The sequence below is a fragment of the Morone saxatilis genome, unplaced genomic scaffold, assembly GCF_004916995.1.
Source record: "Morone saxatilis isolate NCDOM2014 unplaced genomic scaffold, NCSU_SB_2.0 Contig3, whole genome shotgun sequence".
Taxonomy (NCBI): Eukaryota; Metazoa; Chordata; class Actinopteri; family Moronidae; genus Morone; species Morone saxatilis.
The window spans coordinates 4,099,636-4,115,863 of NW_023339873.1; the positions used below are offsets into that span (position 1 = coordinate 4,099,636).

Genomic DNA, 16,228 nt, shown 5'->3' on the forward strand with positions numbered 1-16,228 from the left:
ATTATTATATCATATAATATCAGGAGGCTAAGTCAGACAATTAAAGTCATATAGAAGTGAGGTAGCACTGGGGCAAATTATTTTAAACAGTTTAAAACTGTACACAATACTATTTGTTTTCAATGTATTTACACAAATATTAACCTACGGCTAAGAACAAGGACAACAAAGCTGAACAAACATAGGTAAACATAAACATAGAACTATTATATACACATAACTTAAGTGTAACAGTTTATATGTGTCTACATGTTCAGTTAAGTTTAATTAAAGCGTTAATAAGAAAACTGTAAAAAACTGGAAAACTGGAAAACTCCAGCGCCTTAGTATTGCACTCCTATGAGGTTGGAGGATGTGTGAGTAACACTAATAATCCTAATGAGTTGGATGTTAGATTTTTCCATAACAGCGTCCATCAATAGTTTGTTTCAGTAGTGGGATGTAACTAAGAAATATACTTATATATATTTACATTTTAAATAAAAAGACTTTCACTTGTAACTATCAGTAATTTTATTTAAGGATGTGAATTCTTCCTCCATCAGCCACAGAAAATATACAAATGTCTTCAGAATGAGTAAGTTTTCTTCATAACTACTTAACTTGATATGTAAAATCTTAGTCTTACTGTGTTAATCTAGGTTATTATTGTATACAGATTATTATAACTTCAGTTTATTGTTTTGTTTTTGTCTACTTATTGTCTCCTTTAAATATTCTTGTCACTGTTTTTATCCTTTTTGGGTCTTTATCTGCTCTGTCTTATGTGCACATAGATAACGCACATAATTCTCTCCACTGAGGATCAATAAAGTCTGATTTTTATAAGCACAACTGATGTAATTAGGACTTTTTTATAACACGGATGATCAACAGAATAAAATACTTTAATGTCACAAAGAAAGCTTCACACATTTTGTTCAACTATGTACAAATATAAAACATATGTTGGACAGTAATGTACAAACACATCCACGATGTCAAGTATTAATCTTTGTTCGGTGAATTATCTCAGAGATGTGCAAAAAAAGCAAAACACACAAAAGAAAACTATTTTTTTAAGTTCACAAAAACACAATAATCTGTAAAAATCAAACCCAGTTCGGATTCAATGTTCCCTGTTTAGAATAGCAAACAACTGAGTAGTGCAGGACGTGATCTTAAGAGTTTGATTCATGTCGTTGTTAATACTGAAAATGTATTGTCCTGATAGTGAAAGAGCAATCAATTAATGATCAGTTTCAGTAGATAAAGATCTAAGATGTGGGAGATTAAGAGGTCTTAAACCAGGCTCATATTGACCTGTTCAACCTTTATCAATATTGTATTGGTCGTTACACTTATCCTTCCTTTATCTGGTGGATTGTGTGTGAATGAGTGCTTCAAGTAAAACCCCATTGTGTGATAGCTGATAGTGATTTAATACAGTGGGTCACCCGTTTGTCAAGAGCTGCAAACACACTTAAAATTATCCTTTGTTTTAATGTCCCACGATGGACTAAGACATTTTCTGAGGCTTTTCTGTTGATTGTTTGCCAAGAGAACAAGTTTAAACATTTAGAAAAAGGATCGACTTCATCAGTTTCAGTACAAAAATATCTTTCTGACACTCAAGAATCCACCAATCTCAGTAATAGTATCTTAGTTATCTCAGTTACAGTATAGTCCCACTTTGTCCGTCTGTGGACTGGTCTCAGGTCAGTATATGTCCCTTAAAGATGTGACGGTGAGGGATCTGGACAGCTCAGCGACGCTGGTGGGACGCCATGCGGTAAAACTGACCGTCCTGTTTCTAGAAGCCATCAGGAAGCCGTTGGAGCTGAAGCGTCCGGGAATGTTTCCCATGTCGAGCCAGACAAAAGGAGCAACAGAGGCAGAGTGGAGGGTAACTGTGTAGCCGGTCTTATCCTCCTGTACCTCGGCCTGCAGGGAAACACACACGAGTGACACATGACGCAATCAGCAGCAAGTAAACAACATTTTTTAAGTGTCCACTTTAGTCCAAGTCTGATTGACGATGTTTTTGTTGCTCGTCTTTCCTTTCTCACTCTCTTAACACAGTTCCTGTCTGTATCTCTACTAACACTCTACTAATGAGGGCAAAAATGCCACTCAAATAAAGTCAGATCAGCATTGAACATACTGTTTTTGATGAAATGATTTGGAATTTATTTGTCTCTCTCTGAAATTCATTACCTCAGTTTATCAGCTGAATAAAAGTGAAGCTCAGGAATCAGGAGAGTCGTCTATTATTGTAAAGAACTACCTTTATCTGACCGCTATTGCTTCAGTCTTGTTCATCTTAGACAAATTTATGGGGGAAATACCTTTAAAATACTCTCTAAAGTGCCCTGAAAACTCAGTTTTATTATATCTTTGTCAACTTCTCTCTGCAGTGCACAGAAGCTAGACATTAAAGTCATCTTATTCTGCCACATCAGGGATCCTAGTTCTTAGTTTGTTCATTAACTTAACCCAATGTCATTGTTTAAAAGTATCCCTGCCATCCAGTAACTTTATTATCATCAATGTGTCGCTCCCCTGCACACTTTCCATTAATGGACTCACACCAGTGCTTCCATACAATGCTTAATCTCTGTATAAATAAATAAATAGATAGAAGTAGTAAAGTGAGATTTCAACAATGTGTCTCACTGTGATGTTTGGTCTCTGGAGTCCCTGAGCGTCTTTGGGTGAGCAGAGGAAGTGGTGGTTGGTGGGACCCTGCTGGCCGCTGCTGTCCTCCAGGTGGAAGGTGAGCAGGCAGGTGAGGCGAGTGCAGCGTCCACATCCTGCCAGCAGGGCGGCGACCAGCTGTTTAAAAATGGCCGTGGCGCTGCCTCCGGGGACCAGGAGCGGGTCTGACTTCAGCGTGCAGACAGGATCCAGATCAGTCCACGAGTACACGTTCACCTGATCGACAAAAGAACAGACCTGTTTCTGCTGATGTATCAGAACAATATTAAACACACACATTTATATAGAATTAACCAGTTATGAAGTTTAAATTTACATTTCTAAATTGTATGTAAGGCTGAGCAAAAATATGTCGTTTTTATTAGAATCATAGAATGTGGATAAAATTACTTTTTTTTAAACGCTAAATTAATGATAAATTTTCACACTGAAACAAACTTTATATTTTTTTAAACCAACAAAAATAATTGGTTTAGATGGTTTAGATTAGGTGTTGAGTGCTAATAGTTTTGTTTCTGTGTCTAGGATTGAACCTGAAAATCTTCATTTCAATCACATGTTAGCAGCTTAAATCTAAAAATATACAGTACAGGTCATCAAAACCCACATTGTTAAAACTCTAGTGCTAAATGTACTTTTGGAAACTGTCTTTCTATTTTTATTTTGATAAATTTCTGCACTGACAACCTTAAAAAAAGCAGAGGTTAACAGGAACTACACAGGGAGGAAATGAGAACCAAAGTAATGTATGAAACAGTAACAACAAAAATTCAATGACATATCTGCTTTGTAATCCTGTTTTATATTAATTTGTTATGTTTTATTCTGGTTTTATTGTCTGCACTGCATTACGATGCAACTGTAAACACCTTCTCTGTCTTACTGAGTTGGAGAGATGCACTTCCAGTTTGTCATTTAGAGTTTCATCTGACTGAAACGAATGTAATGTAAAGACAGTTTACCAATGGAAACGTACCACAGCTCTGAGCTTCAGGTCATGAGTCAGGTCTGAGACAGCGTAGATGAACAACGTGTCGTCATCCTCGAAGCCGACAGGAAGGACGGCGGCAAAGAAGCTCTGTGCAAAATAATGCAGCATTTTCCATTTCCCACCAAACTCTGCACACACAGACACACAAGAACATAATATGCGATTAGTTTTGCAACAGTGACCTCTGATTATAAGCAAGAAGTTATTAAATTGATCATAAACCTCCACTTTCCCAGTGCTAAATCTCTACAAAGTGCTGAATGCAGGAGTGTCTACTGAGTAGGTGTTCACTCACCGATCGATGACCAGGAAGGCGCCTGCCAGATATCATTGAGCTGCCAGTAGAGAGCACCCATAGTGTGACCTTTTCCCTCGATGATCTCACTCTGACTGCGCCGATAAAACTCTGTCTGAGTCTTCACACACTGAGCCTGCATGACCTGCACAGGAAACATGATCGCAGTCTTTAAATCATCGGTTGGATGGTTTACAGGAAGTGTTCCTAACATGTTTGGCACAGCAGATCATTTTAATATTGTCAAATGATTTAGTCTGTATTTAAAAAAACTAAAACCCATTACCTACTTTAAATAAAAACATATATATTAAACATAAATTTAAGGTAATTGCCACAAAATAGCCTAAAATACACTATAAAGTTGTGATGATTATTCAGCTTTTATTCAGCATATATTTTTCTCCCAACAAAGAGGAAATTGTTCTGAAGCTCAGCTGAATTAAAAGAGATCTCTGCCCATTAACCTGTTTTAAATTTAGATTCTTAATCCAAATTATATTCATATTTATATTATATTAAAATTATATTCAGGTATTAGGTATGTTTTTTATAGTTCTCTGTAGAGAGGCAGCATGACTTAAATAATTATACATACTCATGTAGGCTTGAAAGAAGGCTAGGAAAGTTGATAAAAGATGTGTTCTTTATTTTAATTTGGCAATTAAGATGGAATTCAGCCATATTTTTATGTACTTTTCCTACTGTGAGATGTCAAAATAAAATAGAAAAAAGACAACCTAACTCACTGTTTCCTCAGTGGTCACAGGATGATAAACAAATGTACAGTTTTCATGTTACGTACGCAGGTGCTGAAGTCCATATTCTTCTATATGAAGCTACTGAACCTGTGCATTAAACTTGCCCCCGTGCAGCTTTAAAGTATCCGACGTGAGGAGAGAGCTGTTTACCTGAGTGATGTAGAGAGTATCTGTAAATCTTTTCAAGGGGTCTGTGGAGTTTGGCAGGTGGAAGTGTAAACCCGCCTGCAGTAACATCTGCTGGTTTCCATTCTCATGGTGTTGACGATGGGAAGTGAAGTTACTGGTGTAGCTCCAGTCTTCTTTAATGGAAACCTGAAATATCACAAAACAGACAGAAACTTTACACCAACTAAAAAAAAAAACAGCATCTACCCATTAACACCTGTTTTTTAATGTGCTTTTTGTAATAATTTCACAATCTTAAATCTAAATTATTTTACCTTCACGGTTTTATCTTATTTGATCTGTTCTGTACAGTGTGGGCTATTTCACATTGTGAAACACAACAAATATCATTATTATAAGTGTTAGTAGCAGTAGTATTTGTAGTTGTCCAACTGTATCCTTGCCTCAGGGAAACATGGGTTCACAAAGTTCTTAAAGACTAGAGGAGTTACGAGAGTTGTCATCTTTTGAAGACACTTTTTATTCATATTTTAGTAAAAAAAAGTAAGGATCAAATCAAGTTCAGAGACTCCATCAGCACTAAAGACCGTTTGACTTAGGACCCTAAAATTATGTTATATGAGCATTTAATAAGTTGCATACTACAATATTGTGATCACAAAAACATAATTTTCCATTGTGGTTGTTACAGTTGTGGTGTGGACAATTTTTAAAAAGATATATTTGTAGTTATTGTTATATTAGTTATTGTTCTTGTTTTGGACGGCCCATCAATCAAAATCTGCTAAAAATTGGCACAAAGGCGACAGAATCCTATCAAGTCTGAAACTATCTCCAGCGAATATTCGAGAGGATTCCTCTAGAAAATATCCTCTTAATACAAATCTTCTGATTAAATCATCAAGAACGGAGTATGAGTGGAAGGTTTATTCAGTCACCGGCTGCAGAGTGGAGAAGGAAGGCCAGGACTGGAAGCCGTATTCAGAAGCGAAGCGCGTTCGAGGGAAGTTCCGCCAATCCCAGCAGTCCAGGATGTAGCTGTAGAAATGTGTGTCCCCGTAGTGAGGGTCGTAAGGGTTCGCTGCCACCCATCCTTCCTGCTCCGATTCGGCCCCGTTTGTCGGACTGGAGACGAGGAATGGGCGACTCTGGTCCTCCTGATGGAGATATTAGACACTTCTTAGAAGGAGCACTGACACTAAACCACCACACCGAATATTACACCTTCAACAAATGATCTGTAACCTTTTAAAACATAAATCCTGACAACTTTCCTTTGACATGACATACGATTTGACCCTCACCTCTTGAACTATCGCCCTTATGTTGTTCACATACAGCGTCACATAATCCTTCAGATACAGAGGTCTCTGGGAAACTGGGATGCTGAACCAGTCTGTTGCCAGAGCAGCTTCGTTTTCATTGTTCCCACTCCAGATTATTATGGAAGGATGAGACTTGAGGCGCTGAACCTGATGAGTAAGACACAAGACAAGGGTACATTTACTGTCGATACAGGATGCAACAACAACTTTAACTGCCTTGAAATGCCGTTTGTTATTTTATCATTTCAGACAGTGGTGACACAATCAAATAAGGTGACAAATAAGGTTTTGGTTTGGTTAATTTGTCTAAAAATGTGCTTTGATAGAAAAACTGAACTTGAAATACCATTATCTTAATCTTTCTATGTGGTTCTAAGTAGTTTAATAAAATAAATGCACAGTTCACCTGTTGGATGACCTCCTCTCTTACTGTCTGTATGAAGTCGTCCTCAGTCGGATACATCGCACAGGCAAACATGAAGTCCTGCCAAACCTAAAGACACATAACTAAACAGTTTGAGCATCCATCTGTTCTACAGTATGTTCATGAGTCATAGTGGGGTTACGCAATCAGAAATCATACAGAAATTCAGTCATCTGTCCTCAAACTGTAATTTCTTCTGTAACGCTATGTAACAGTGAGTCTTTTTATCTGCATCAGGCTGTTAAAATATGTTTCCCACTAGACAAATTGAATCAATGCTAATATGGACTGTACAGTACACAAGTACTCCTAATAATGCAAAGACCATAAGCCCATTACACAATAAAACAGTAAACCAAGATATACAAATATACATTATTTTAGGGCTTCTTTTTTATAAGGGAACACATTGGCAACAAAGTCCAGATGTTTGTTGTTGTTTTTTTTTTGTCAAAATGCATGTTACATTCAGTGAATAAACAGGGTTCCACACATTCAGACTTTAACAAATCCTATAACACTGACATTTTGTTTCACTATAGCATATGTACAGTGTCCTAGATTTATGTTATGTCAATTATCAATTAACTAATTATTATTATACCAATTGTGTTATCTGACAGAATAATCAGATAAAATTAAATCACATGGGCGAAACATAGGAATCTTTTTCAGTCATAATTTACTGTCAATCTAAAAAAAACTGAGAAAATCACATTGTGAACAAAGTATTCTGAATTGTATCCAACATTTTGTTACATTGCTCCTCAATATGCTTTCGATTTCTTTTTATGCTGATGATGGTCTTCTGTTTTATAACTAATAATAATAATGAAAATAAATACAGCTTAATGATTTAGGGGGTTCATTTTTGTTAAAATATTGCTGATAGCACCTGTTAACAAAGTGTTAAGTCTCATAGAGAGATTTGTTATTTTTTAGTGGTTATATAGATAAGTAAAGTAATACTGGTATCACTAGAGGATGACAGTAGTTACCATGATTCCCATCTCATCACAGATGCTGTAGAATAGGTCCTGTTCATACACTCCTCCTCCCCAGACTCTGAGGGCGTTCATGTTAGCATCCACAGCTGACTGCAGCAAGTTCCTTAAGCTGTAGAAAAAGCAGAGAGCCGGTAGTGGCAGGATTAATGTATTTCATAACGGAAACACAGCAGTTGAAACAAGGTCAAAACTCTACGCCTGTTATGTGATTCAAAGTCAGAAAAAAAATCTATACAAAGACACAGAAAGGAGGAAAAAAGAAGATGTAGTTTCCCTAAGAATATCATCATAATTAGTAATCAGTATTCCCCTCATCAGGCAGCACTCAAGTGCAACAGTTTAAAAAGCAGCTTTTCAAACTAAACTCACACAGCAGGGGTGAGTTGGTCCTGGAAGGAGTGGGCGGGGATCCAGTTGGAGCCTTTGAGGAAAACTGGTTTCCCATTGATGCGGAAATAAAAGCTCAGTCCTGGAGACGCAACAATTGGCTCCTGGACAAGTTCTACTGTGCGAAAATACACCTGCAGGACACATTTTTCATCAAACACGAAACACTAAAAAGACGTCAATCAATTCAGTCTCGTCTCTGCGGCACATGTGACCACCCTCAACAAGCCTGAAAAAACATCTGTACAGTTTAAATTTAGTTCATAAGTTTGATTTCCTACATGGAGAACCTTACTTCAGTTAATCAGAACTAATCAAATCAATGTATATAGTAATATACATTATAGTTGATGGAAAAATATGTTAATCCTTCAGACTGAGTCAGGTTTATCTTTAATTTAGCTGTTTTATTGGCTCTTTATAGATATTCTGTATGATGTGGTGTCTGTGTATTATAATCTAGACTTTTCATACCTGTATTTCCTATAGGACTTTGACTACTAAACTAGTCTAGAAATGAAATAAAGTGTTTTTTTATTCTAAATGTGAAGATGTAGAGGAAGAACTTTTTGTTTGTCATGTAGTGTGAAACTCAAGATGTATTAAACAAACATATCAGATTGGCGGAAAGGTGTACATAACAACACCAGAATTTTAAATACTCTGGCTGGAACATGAAAGATACTTCTCTCTGTTTCACTATTACAGCCCCACCTTGTGAGTTACATCTGTAAGACATCTATAAATGAGTTTTTACAAAAAATCTTGGCCAATGAGAATTATCTCATCTCCTGTTGAATGTCGAAGCTACAAATAAAAAGCAGTTCCATCTTTCTCATATTATCTGTCCTGTTTTCAGAGTGAAGAAGTGAAGATATGATTAGCTTTTGATGTCAGCAAACTGGGAATTTAAGCTGATTCTACTGTTGCACATCAGTTAAATACCTAAATAAAATACAAGGACAGGAGTTGACAGGCAGTGAACTCTGACCTTAGAATTTGTATTCAGGATTAAAAACCCATCCCGAAAGCCTCCGACAGAGAGATGGTAAAAGGGTTGGTCACCATGTCCGTTGGGCCACCACAGTTTCACCTGGCTACTCTGGAAGAAGAAGAAAAAGCTCTTAAAACAGATTTAATACTAAAGAAGAGTCTTTGCTGTCACAACACACTCACAAGAGTGATACCTTTCAATACAGTTTAGTAGGACTGTTGCTCACACAGTTGCCACAACATACAGTTATTAAGATAAAAGTAACCAACATTTTAAGATGAAACTTTAATTTCACTGTACACAACAATCTCTCAGTACCGTGTTGATGTGTAAAGTGAAGCTGTTCTTGGTCTTTCCTGGGAGAAATTGTGTCTGGAAGGTCTGCTCTGAGTCCAGCTCAGCTATGGAGAGCGTGATTCGGCCATTTGTCGTCTGAACCGCATCAACAAGAAGCTCAACCTGGAGTCTCCACTGAGAGAGGCTGGAATCTAGACAGACAAACAGATTATAAAGGCTTTAAGTAAAAATGCAATTATTCGCTCAGTTATACAACTTTGGGAGGAATAATTTGTATTTATATATTTGTGTACAAGATTTAAAAAAAGAAAATCCCTCTACACACAGTTTATTAGGTACAACTAGTTAAACCTCATCCGGTCTAAGGTTGCAATGGTATGAGATTTTCATGGTACAATAACTGTCTGACAGTATAACAGTATTACATCATCAGTGACAGCTTTATTATAATTTCAAAAAATGTTATGTCCTATATTTTTTAATAACACTAATACGGTAGAATTCAATACTGTAGATAAGCAAACGTATACGGTATGATAACCCATCAGGATTTTAACATTTATAGAGCGGTCTTGGGTCGAACTCAGGCTCATTTAACTTCTCTCCCTTCCTTGTCCCCATAGTGTGTGTTTGTGTGTGTGTTTGTGGGGATCAGAAAGAGCTTAATTGGTGTTGGACTCGGGCCAGGTCAGGCTGAAAAACAGTTTTTGGGCTGGAGCCAGGATAGGGCTTTAACACCACGGGTGAGGGACGGGCTAGGGCTGGAGTTTTTGGCCCATGCAGGGCTCTCCCACAGTATACCACGGTACTGGTATACCACTGCCACCCTCATCCAGTCTAATGCAACAGTCCTCCAATAAATCATTTATTAGGTTATAATGTTCAGGTTTTTGTTGCAGTTGGTTTAAGCAGGTGTTGATTCAGGTTTTTCTATTATTTTGTCCACCCCATTTATATCAATGAGGCTAAATGACATAAATTCTTACGCAGCTGATAAACAATTTATTTACTTGCCTCAGAGCATCCCTGTTTGCGTTTAACAGTATTCCTTATTTTCTGTAGTTTGGTGATAAATATTAACTGATTAAATGAGACGTACTGTATAAAGGAACAGAGGAAACCTGGAGGAGCTGCAGGACATCAAACGCCTCCAGTCGAACGCCTTTCCACAGTCCCATCGTGGGGAACGAAGGCCCCCAGTCCCAACTGAAAGAGCTTTGCTCCTTCAACAACACAGAAAGAGTTTTAGACGTACAGTGATATAAATACTGTTTAAATGTAAGTGCTCTAAAAGGATGATCTGCATATTTAGTTCCTTTATTAAAATGTAAACATCAGAAAATGATGAAGTGCTGGTTGGGGTTAAAATAACCTCAGTATGAGGATCTCAGTAAACTCAAATCAGACGGAGATCATCCTGATTTTTTAGCATCAGAACCATCCTCTTCCCTGCCTTCTCATAAGGTTTCTCCAGTCTTCAACAAGTTCAACTTAAGACCTTTTTAAAGACCATTACGAATGCAATTTAAGACCTTTTTCACTAAAATTAAAAGTACGAAGGATATGAAGGAAAACCAGTATTGGTTCCATGTCTGTTTCGTAGTTGTTAGTTTGATAAATACCATTTTTTCCCCAAAGCACATTTAAAATCAAGACTAATTAATACTAAAAGTGGAACTTTATACAAGTAACATTAACTTCATTAATCCAGTCAAAGACCTTTTGAGGCCTAAAATTCTGATTATTGGATTTTAGACCGATTTTTTAATTGAAATCAGTCTTATTACTGATGTCTACAACAGTTTTAAAATAACTGTGGTGGGATTTGGGACCTGGTGGACTAAAATATTTCTGTTTGGACTTCTGTTTGGAGCTTTCAGGTTTCCAGAGGAGAGGTAACACGCGGTAGAGGCAGACTTACTTTTCTGATGAAATTGACGTGACATTCCCCCTTCTGGACATCTGGAGGACATTCAGGAGGAACTCTGTAGGCAGAATGAGCTTTTCTCCGCTCAGACGCATAAAGAACTGGAGACAAGAAGCTAACTCTCAGCTCATTATCGCCGTCCTTCAGCAAGTCTCTGACCGAGAAGTCCTACACACCAAAAACAGATAACAGAAAGCAAACAAATGATGCATTTAAGTAGAAGATAATGTATACAGTGAATTGTTAAATGCTTATTTTCCGGTGAACGTACATATCTGCGGAACATGTTGTCTGTCTTCCCGACAATGATTCCATTGAGCCAAATCGTTGCTACAGTGTCAACACTGTCAAAGACGAGCTGTACCTTCTGTTTGGTCCTGTTAATGCAAAGAACACACAGATGAGTCAGGATCAGGATGCAGAAAATGCTTGTAAATGTAAAAATTTATATAAATTATCATACTGACCTCAGCTGGGTGGACGCAGTAAATGTGGTTGTGTATGTCCAGTTGTCAAAGGCAATCCACCGATAAGACACATCGTTAAACCTGAAATACGGGTCCTGAAAGCAGAGGGAAGGATTTAGCTGAAGGGAATTACTATTTATTATTTAATCTATTATTTTATAGTTGTAAAATGTGTTCAAAGTTTGTTGTAACTGACAGCTGCTGCTGATACTGTAGCATGTCCTGACATTTTAATTTTAATTTCATTTCAGGAAAGAAAGATATTTTTAGCCACGCACCAAAAATAAATGTACTTGGTTAATTACTTCTTGAACTTCTAGAGGAGATACTGAACCTGAGATACTTTGGCCTAAAAGGAGTGCAAAAATAACATTAAAATACTGGGATAATGCAGATAAAATAGTTATTGTTGACGGGTTGAAAACATAGAAATAGATCAAAATTCCCTACTGCAGATTTCACTCTACTAATACAAAATTCCTTGCAAAATATAAAGTCCTGTATAGACGATGTTATATGTGGATATTTTAAGCCAACGAGGCCGGTTAGATGTTGGGGAATTCTCTGTTTTCTCTCTACTTGTATTAGTTTCATATGTAATGACATTATTTCACATAAAAAAAGGACAATTAACAGGTGACAAAAACAAACTTTTGCCCGAGAAGAGTCTTTAATTACTGAAAATAAATTAAACAAAGGACCACAGCCATTCAATAAATATTTACCTAATTAAAAGTGATTCAAGAAGTATTGAGATGTTACTAAAGGTATCAATACCATCAACATTGAAATACTGCATTACAAGTATTAGGGAACATTTTTTATTAAAAGTACTGAAAGTAAAAGTACTTATTAGACATTTTAATGCTGCAGCTGGTTAAGATTATGTTTATTTGACCTATTCTGTCTGTTTTATACTGTGTTGGTGTTAATCTATAACAGCAGCCTTATATAAACTAACATATAAACTGATTATGTGGTTTGAATGTAAAAAGTTGAGCTTCAAAGTAACTATAACTGTCAAATAAAGGTAGAAAAGTATAAAGTATGACAGGAGAAGCACTTCAAACTTTTACTCAAGTACAAAACTTGAGTAAATACACTCAAATCAATTTCACCATTGAAGCTGACAGGAGTCATATTCACTTTATTAACAACTAGAACTTGCTGCATAAAGAACTTACTGCATAAAGAATCTCTGCAAAAAACTTACTGCATACAAGAACTTGCTGCATAAAGAACTTGCTGCATAAAGAACTTGCTGCTGTACTTACAAAACGTGAAATAAGAAGGAAACACACACTGAAGACTGATTCATTAATATATAATAATAATAATGCTCATATGAATGCATTAAAGGGGCCCACCTGGATGTATCCCTGCTGCTGCAGAGCTGAGTGAACACAGCCAGGAACCTCTGCGGGCACACACAGAGAACCGCTGCTGTCTGACAGACTCCATTTTCCGTTCAGACTCAGAGTTTGTTTTTGATCCGATACCGAAGAAAATCCGGATAAAACTCCGGAAAACAAACACAACAAGACACCGAAAACACAAACACGACTGTTTCCACACGCAGTCATCGTTCTCGGTCCGCTGGAGTGATTGTAAGTGGCGGGATAACTCTTTTAAAAGTGAAGCATGTTGTGTTTTGTTGTTGTGATTGCTGGGCAAAGGCACTTCCTTGTTTGGTCATGTGACGAGCAGGTGGCGGTCAGCTGACTGCAGTTGAGTTGGCGGGAGAAATGTTGCACATGGTCGTTTTTATTTGTTAAGATTTGATATGAATTTTAGAGATAATCCTGTAACCCCGAGAAGTGGAGGCAGTGAAAGTACTTACACCACACTGTGAAAGTACTCCATTACATTTAAAAGTCCAGCATTCACAATTAAGTTAAGTAAAAGTATGCAAAAACACTTAAAATATAAAAAGAAAAAGCACTAATTATGCAGAAAAGTGGTCTTTTGTCTGTGTTGTAGTTTTACTTTATATTATATCTTTAGCAGTGGTGGAAAAAAAGTACACTTAAGTACAATTTTGAGGTACTTTATATGTGTATTTACATTTTTATGTTAATTTATACTCAAAATACTGTACTTTACTCAAATACATTGATTTGTTAGCTTTGCAGAGTCAGATTCAAAATATAATTAATGGATTAAGATATATATTATTATGAAATGGATCATTCTGCATAATGAGTACTTTTACTTCTTTATGTTATTTATTTGTAAGAGTATTTCCACCATTGACAGTATATAATACGATTTATACACTACTACTAGTACTTTTACTGCAGCATTAATGTGTATCTCACATTTTACTGATGTAGTTAATTTGAAGTACTTTATATAATGTTGGGTAGTTCACAACAATGCATCTTACATGTTTGTAGTGTCACTGAGAACCACAAAGTGAACATTACTCAGATTAGTTGTGTATTTTTCAGTGTTAAAGTCAAAGTTTTGTCATGTTGTGGATCAAAGATTTAAATAGTTTAATCATCTTGTACAGATGAACACAGGTTTAATGGTCTGTTGTGGCAATATTGTACAAACACATCACGTCTGTAATTATTGATGTAGTCATCAGTTTGAAGAGCGTGTTATAAAAACAGCATATTATCATAGAAGAAAAGGCATAATTTATCTTTGAATTTGTTAATTATCTGTATTGCTTGTCATGCAACACTAAAATGAGCTGTGAGCCGTCACAGAAGAGATGAGAAGAAACTGATTTAATTATCCACATTTGAACTGATGAAGTGGCTCTTATTCAACATCCACATCAGGTCTATTCTTTATAACCAGCCATAAATAAATGTAAGACGTACATTTTTTTGCATGGAAACACAAAAATTATACTTGTATTTTTCAAAATAACAGTCATGTTATTGCAGCAACTAAAAATATTCAAACTGCCAACAATGATTTAAAGTGAATATGTAAAAAAAAAATGCCTTGAATAAAACACATAACTCAGAATCATCTTATGGTTTAAGTAACTTTATTGAAGGGAAAAGTAAAAAGAAACAAGAGCCACAAGTTGATTATCAACCATTAGCTTTGCATCAATATTTTAGGGCTACAAGAAGACAGTGTTCGAGTGGGCATAAAACTAATAGCTCATCTACTGGCTTCTAAATAACAAAAAGAAATAGAAAGCCTTTGAGGGGAACCAAATTTTTCCAACTTCCAACCTTACAATCCACTTAATTTCTGCAGAAACATATCAGATATAATAGCCTACCTTTATTAACATGCATAAAATACAACATTGAAGTTCTTATATTTTGTTTCCTTAACATTGATATATACTGCTGTGCTTCTCTGTACACACACTTTGATAGTGGAATAAGATACACTTCTTTTCCTCGGGTAATAGATTCCTATACTAATGATCAGAAGAACGTAACTGCCATCAGACCAGGAGGCAGATACAGGAGCCACTAACCAGTTTCCCCCAAAATCTTTCAGAGAATTGGCATCTCCCCTTCCTCCCCCTTTAGTTTGATTCTTTTTTTAACCACCTTCAAATAAAATGCACCAGAATTTTGCCAATTTGACACCTTTTAAAAATTCTGAATTTAGTAGTATAGCAAAAGACAGGCTTCTCTACAAGTGCTCTCGAGAAATCCAGTAAGTTATCAACCCTGCGGGATCCGGCCGGGGTGTGACGGACTGGATCATCGTGGGGTTGATTGTAATGGTTCGGCGTCGGGAGACCAGTCGCATCAGATTCTACCAAGTGTGTGCAGAGTAAAATGATTAACATCACCAATTCCTGGGTTGAAATAACTCTTACTGGTGCATGCTCAAACAAGTGTTCAGAACCATGATGATTTTTTTTTTTTTAAACTCCATAAAAAAATAATAAACAGGAGTAGAAACTTCACAGAAACTGGCACGTGTCCTAGAGAGAAAACACTATCTTCTTATGAGCGCGGCAGGTGGAAAAGGGAGGAGGGAGGGAGGGATGGGGGAGGTAAAATGCTCTGATTTTTAAAAAAAAAATAAAGAAAAGAAATAAAAAGTGAAAAAGAAAAAACAAAATCCCGGAATTTTTTAGTTTGAACCAAACAGCGACATTTTCCACCAGCTTTCCAAACGATGCCATCACATTGCGTATTTGTTTGTCCATTCTTTTGCTGTTCTGGTGTATCTGCAAAGAGAAACGAGGAAAACTAAATTAACTCAAGCAAAACAAATTAGTGAACTCATCACATTTGCCATAAATACTCTCTTTACTCTTTATTTAAAGCACATGCACTTGAGCACATTGCTTTTTTAAAACAGTGCAAGCCAAGTTCCTAACAAAACACTGGACACTGAACAAACTAAACTTCTTAATCTGGGTGATTGAACAGAAAATGTTTCTTTGACATGTCATCTTTACCTACGTCTTACAAGAACAAAACCTTTTCATGCTGGGGTTAGTGGCTGTGTTTACATGCACAGAAGATTCTGCTGCTAAATGCTCCGCCATTAAACACAAAAAGCAATAATTACGCTCATACACAGATTACA

The 16,228-nt window shown here is 36.5% G+C and overlaps 1 protein-coding gene and 1 long non-coding RNA gene across 2 annotated transcripts in view; both read right to left on the reverse strand.

Annotated features, from left to right (window-relative positions):
• Positions 1 to 866: 866 nt before the first annotated feature.
• On the reverse strand, positions 867 to 13,388 carry manba (mannosidase, beta A, lysosomal). The gene is made up of 17 exons (XM_035674576.1): positions 13,069 to 13,388; positions 11,702 to 11,796; positions 11,506 to 11,611; positions 11,229 to 11,402; positions 10,407 to 10,530; positions 9,329 to 9,498; positions 9,008 to 9,118; positions 7,999 to 8,150; positions 7,621 to 7,738; positions 6,605 to 6,691; positions 6,178 to 6,345; positions 5,812 to 6,030; positions 4,895 to 5,059; positions 3,984 to 4,128; positions 3,674 to 3,816; positions 2,656 to 2,913; positions 867 to 1,923 (listed from the first exon to the last, which is right to left on the reverse strand). Exons 1-17 carry the CDS (start codon positions 13,282 to 13,284, stop codon positions 1,699 to 1,701), a joined length of 2,676 nt encoding a protein of 891 aa, XP_035530469.1. The 5' UTR covers positions 13,285 to 13,388; the 3' UTR covers positions 867 to 1,698.
• A 1,301-nt stretch (positions 13,389 to 14,689) lies between these two features.
• Positions 14,690 to 16,228, reverse strand: part of LOC118337164 — a 3,305-nt gene continuing 1,766 nt past the window's right edge. The window contains exon 3 of the long non-coding RNA XR_004797140.1: positions 14,690 to 15,863. This is a non-coding gene — a long non-coding RNA (uncharacterized LOC118337164). The remainder of the gene's footprint in view (positions 15,864 to 16,228) is intronic.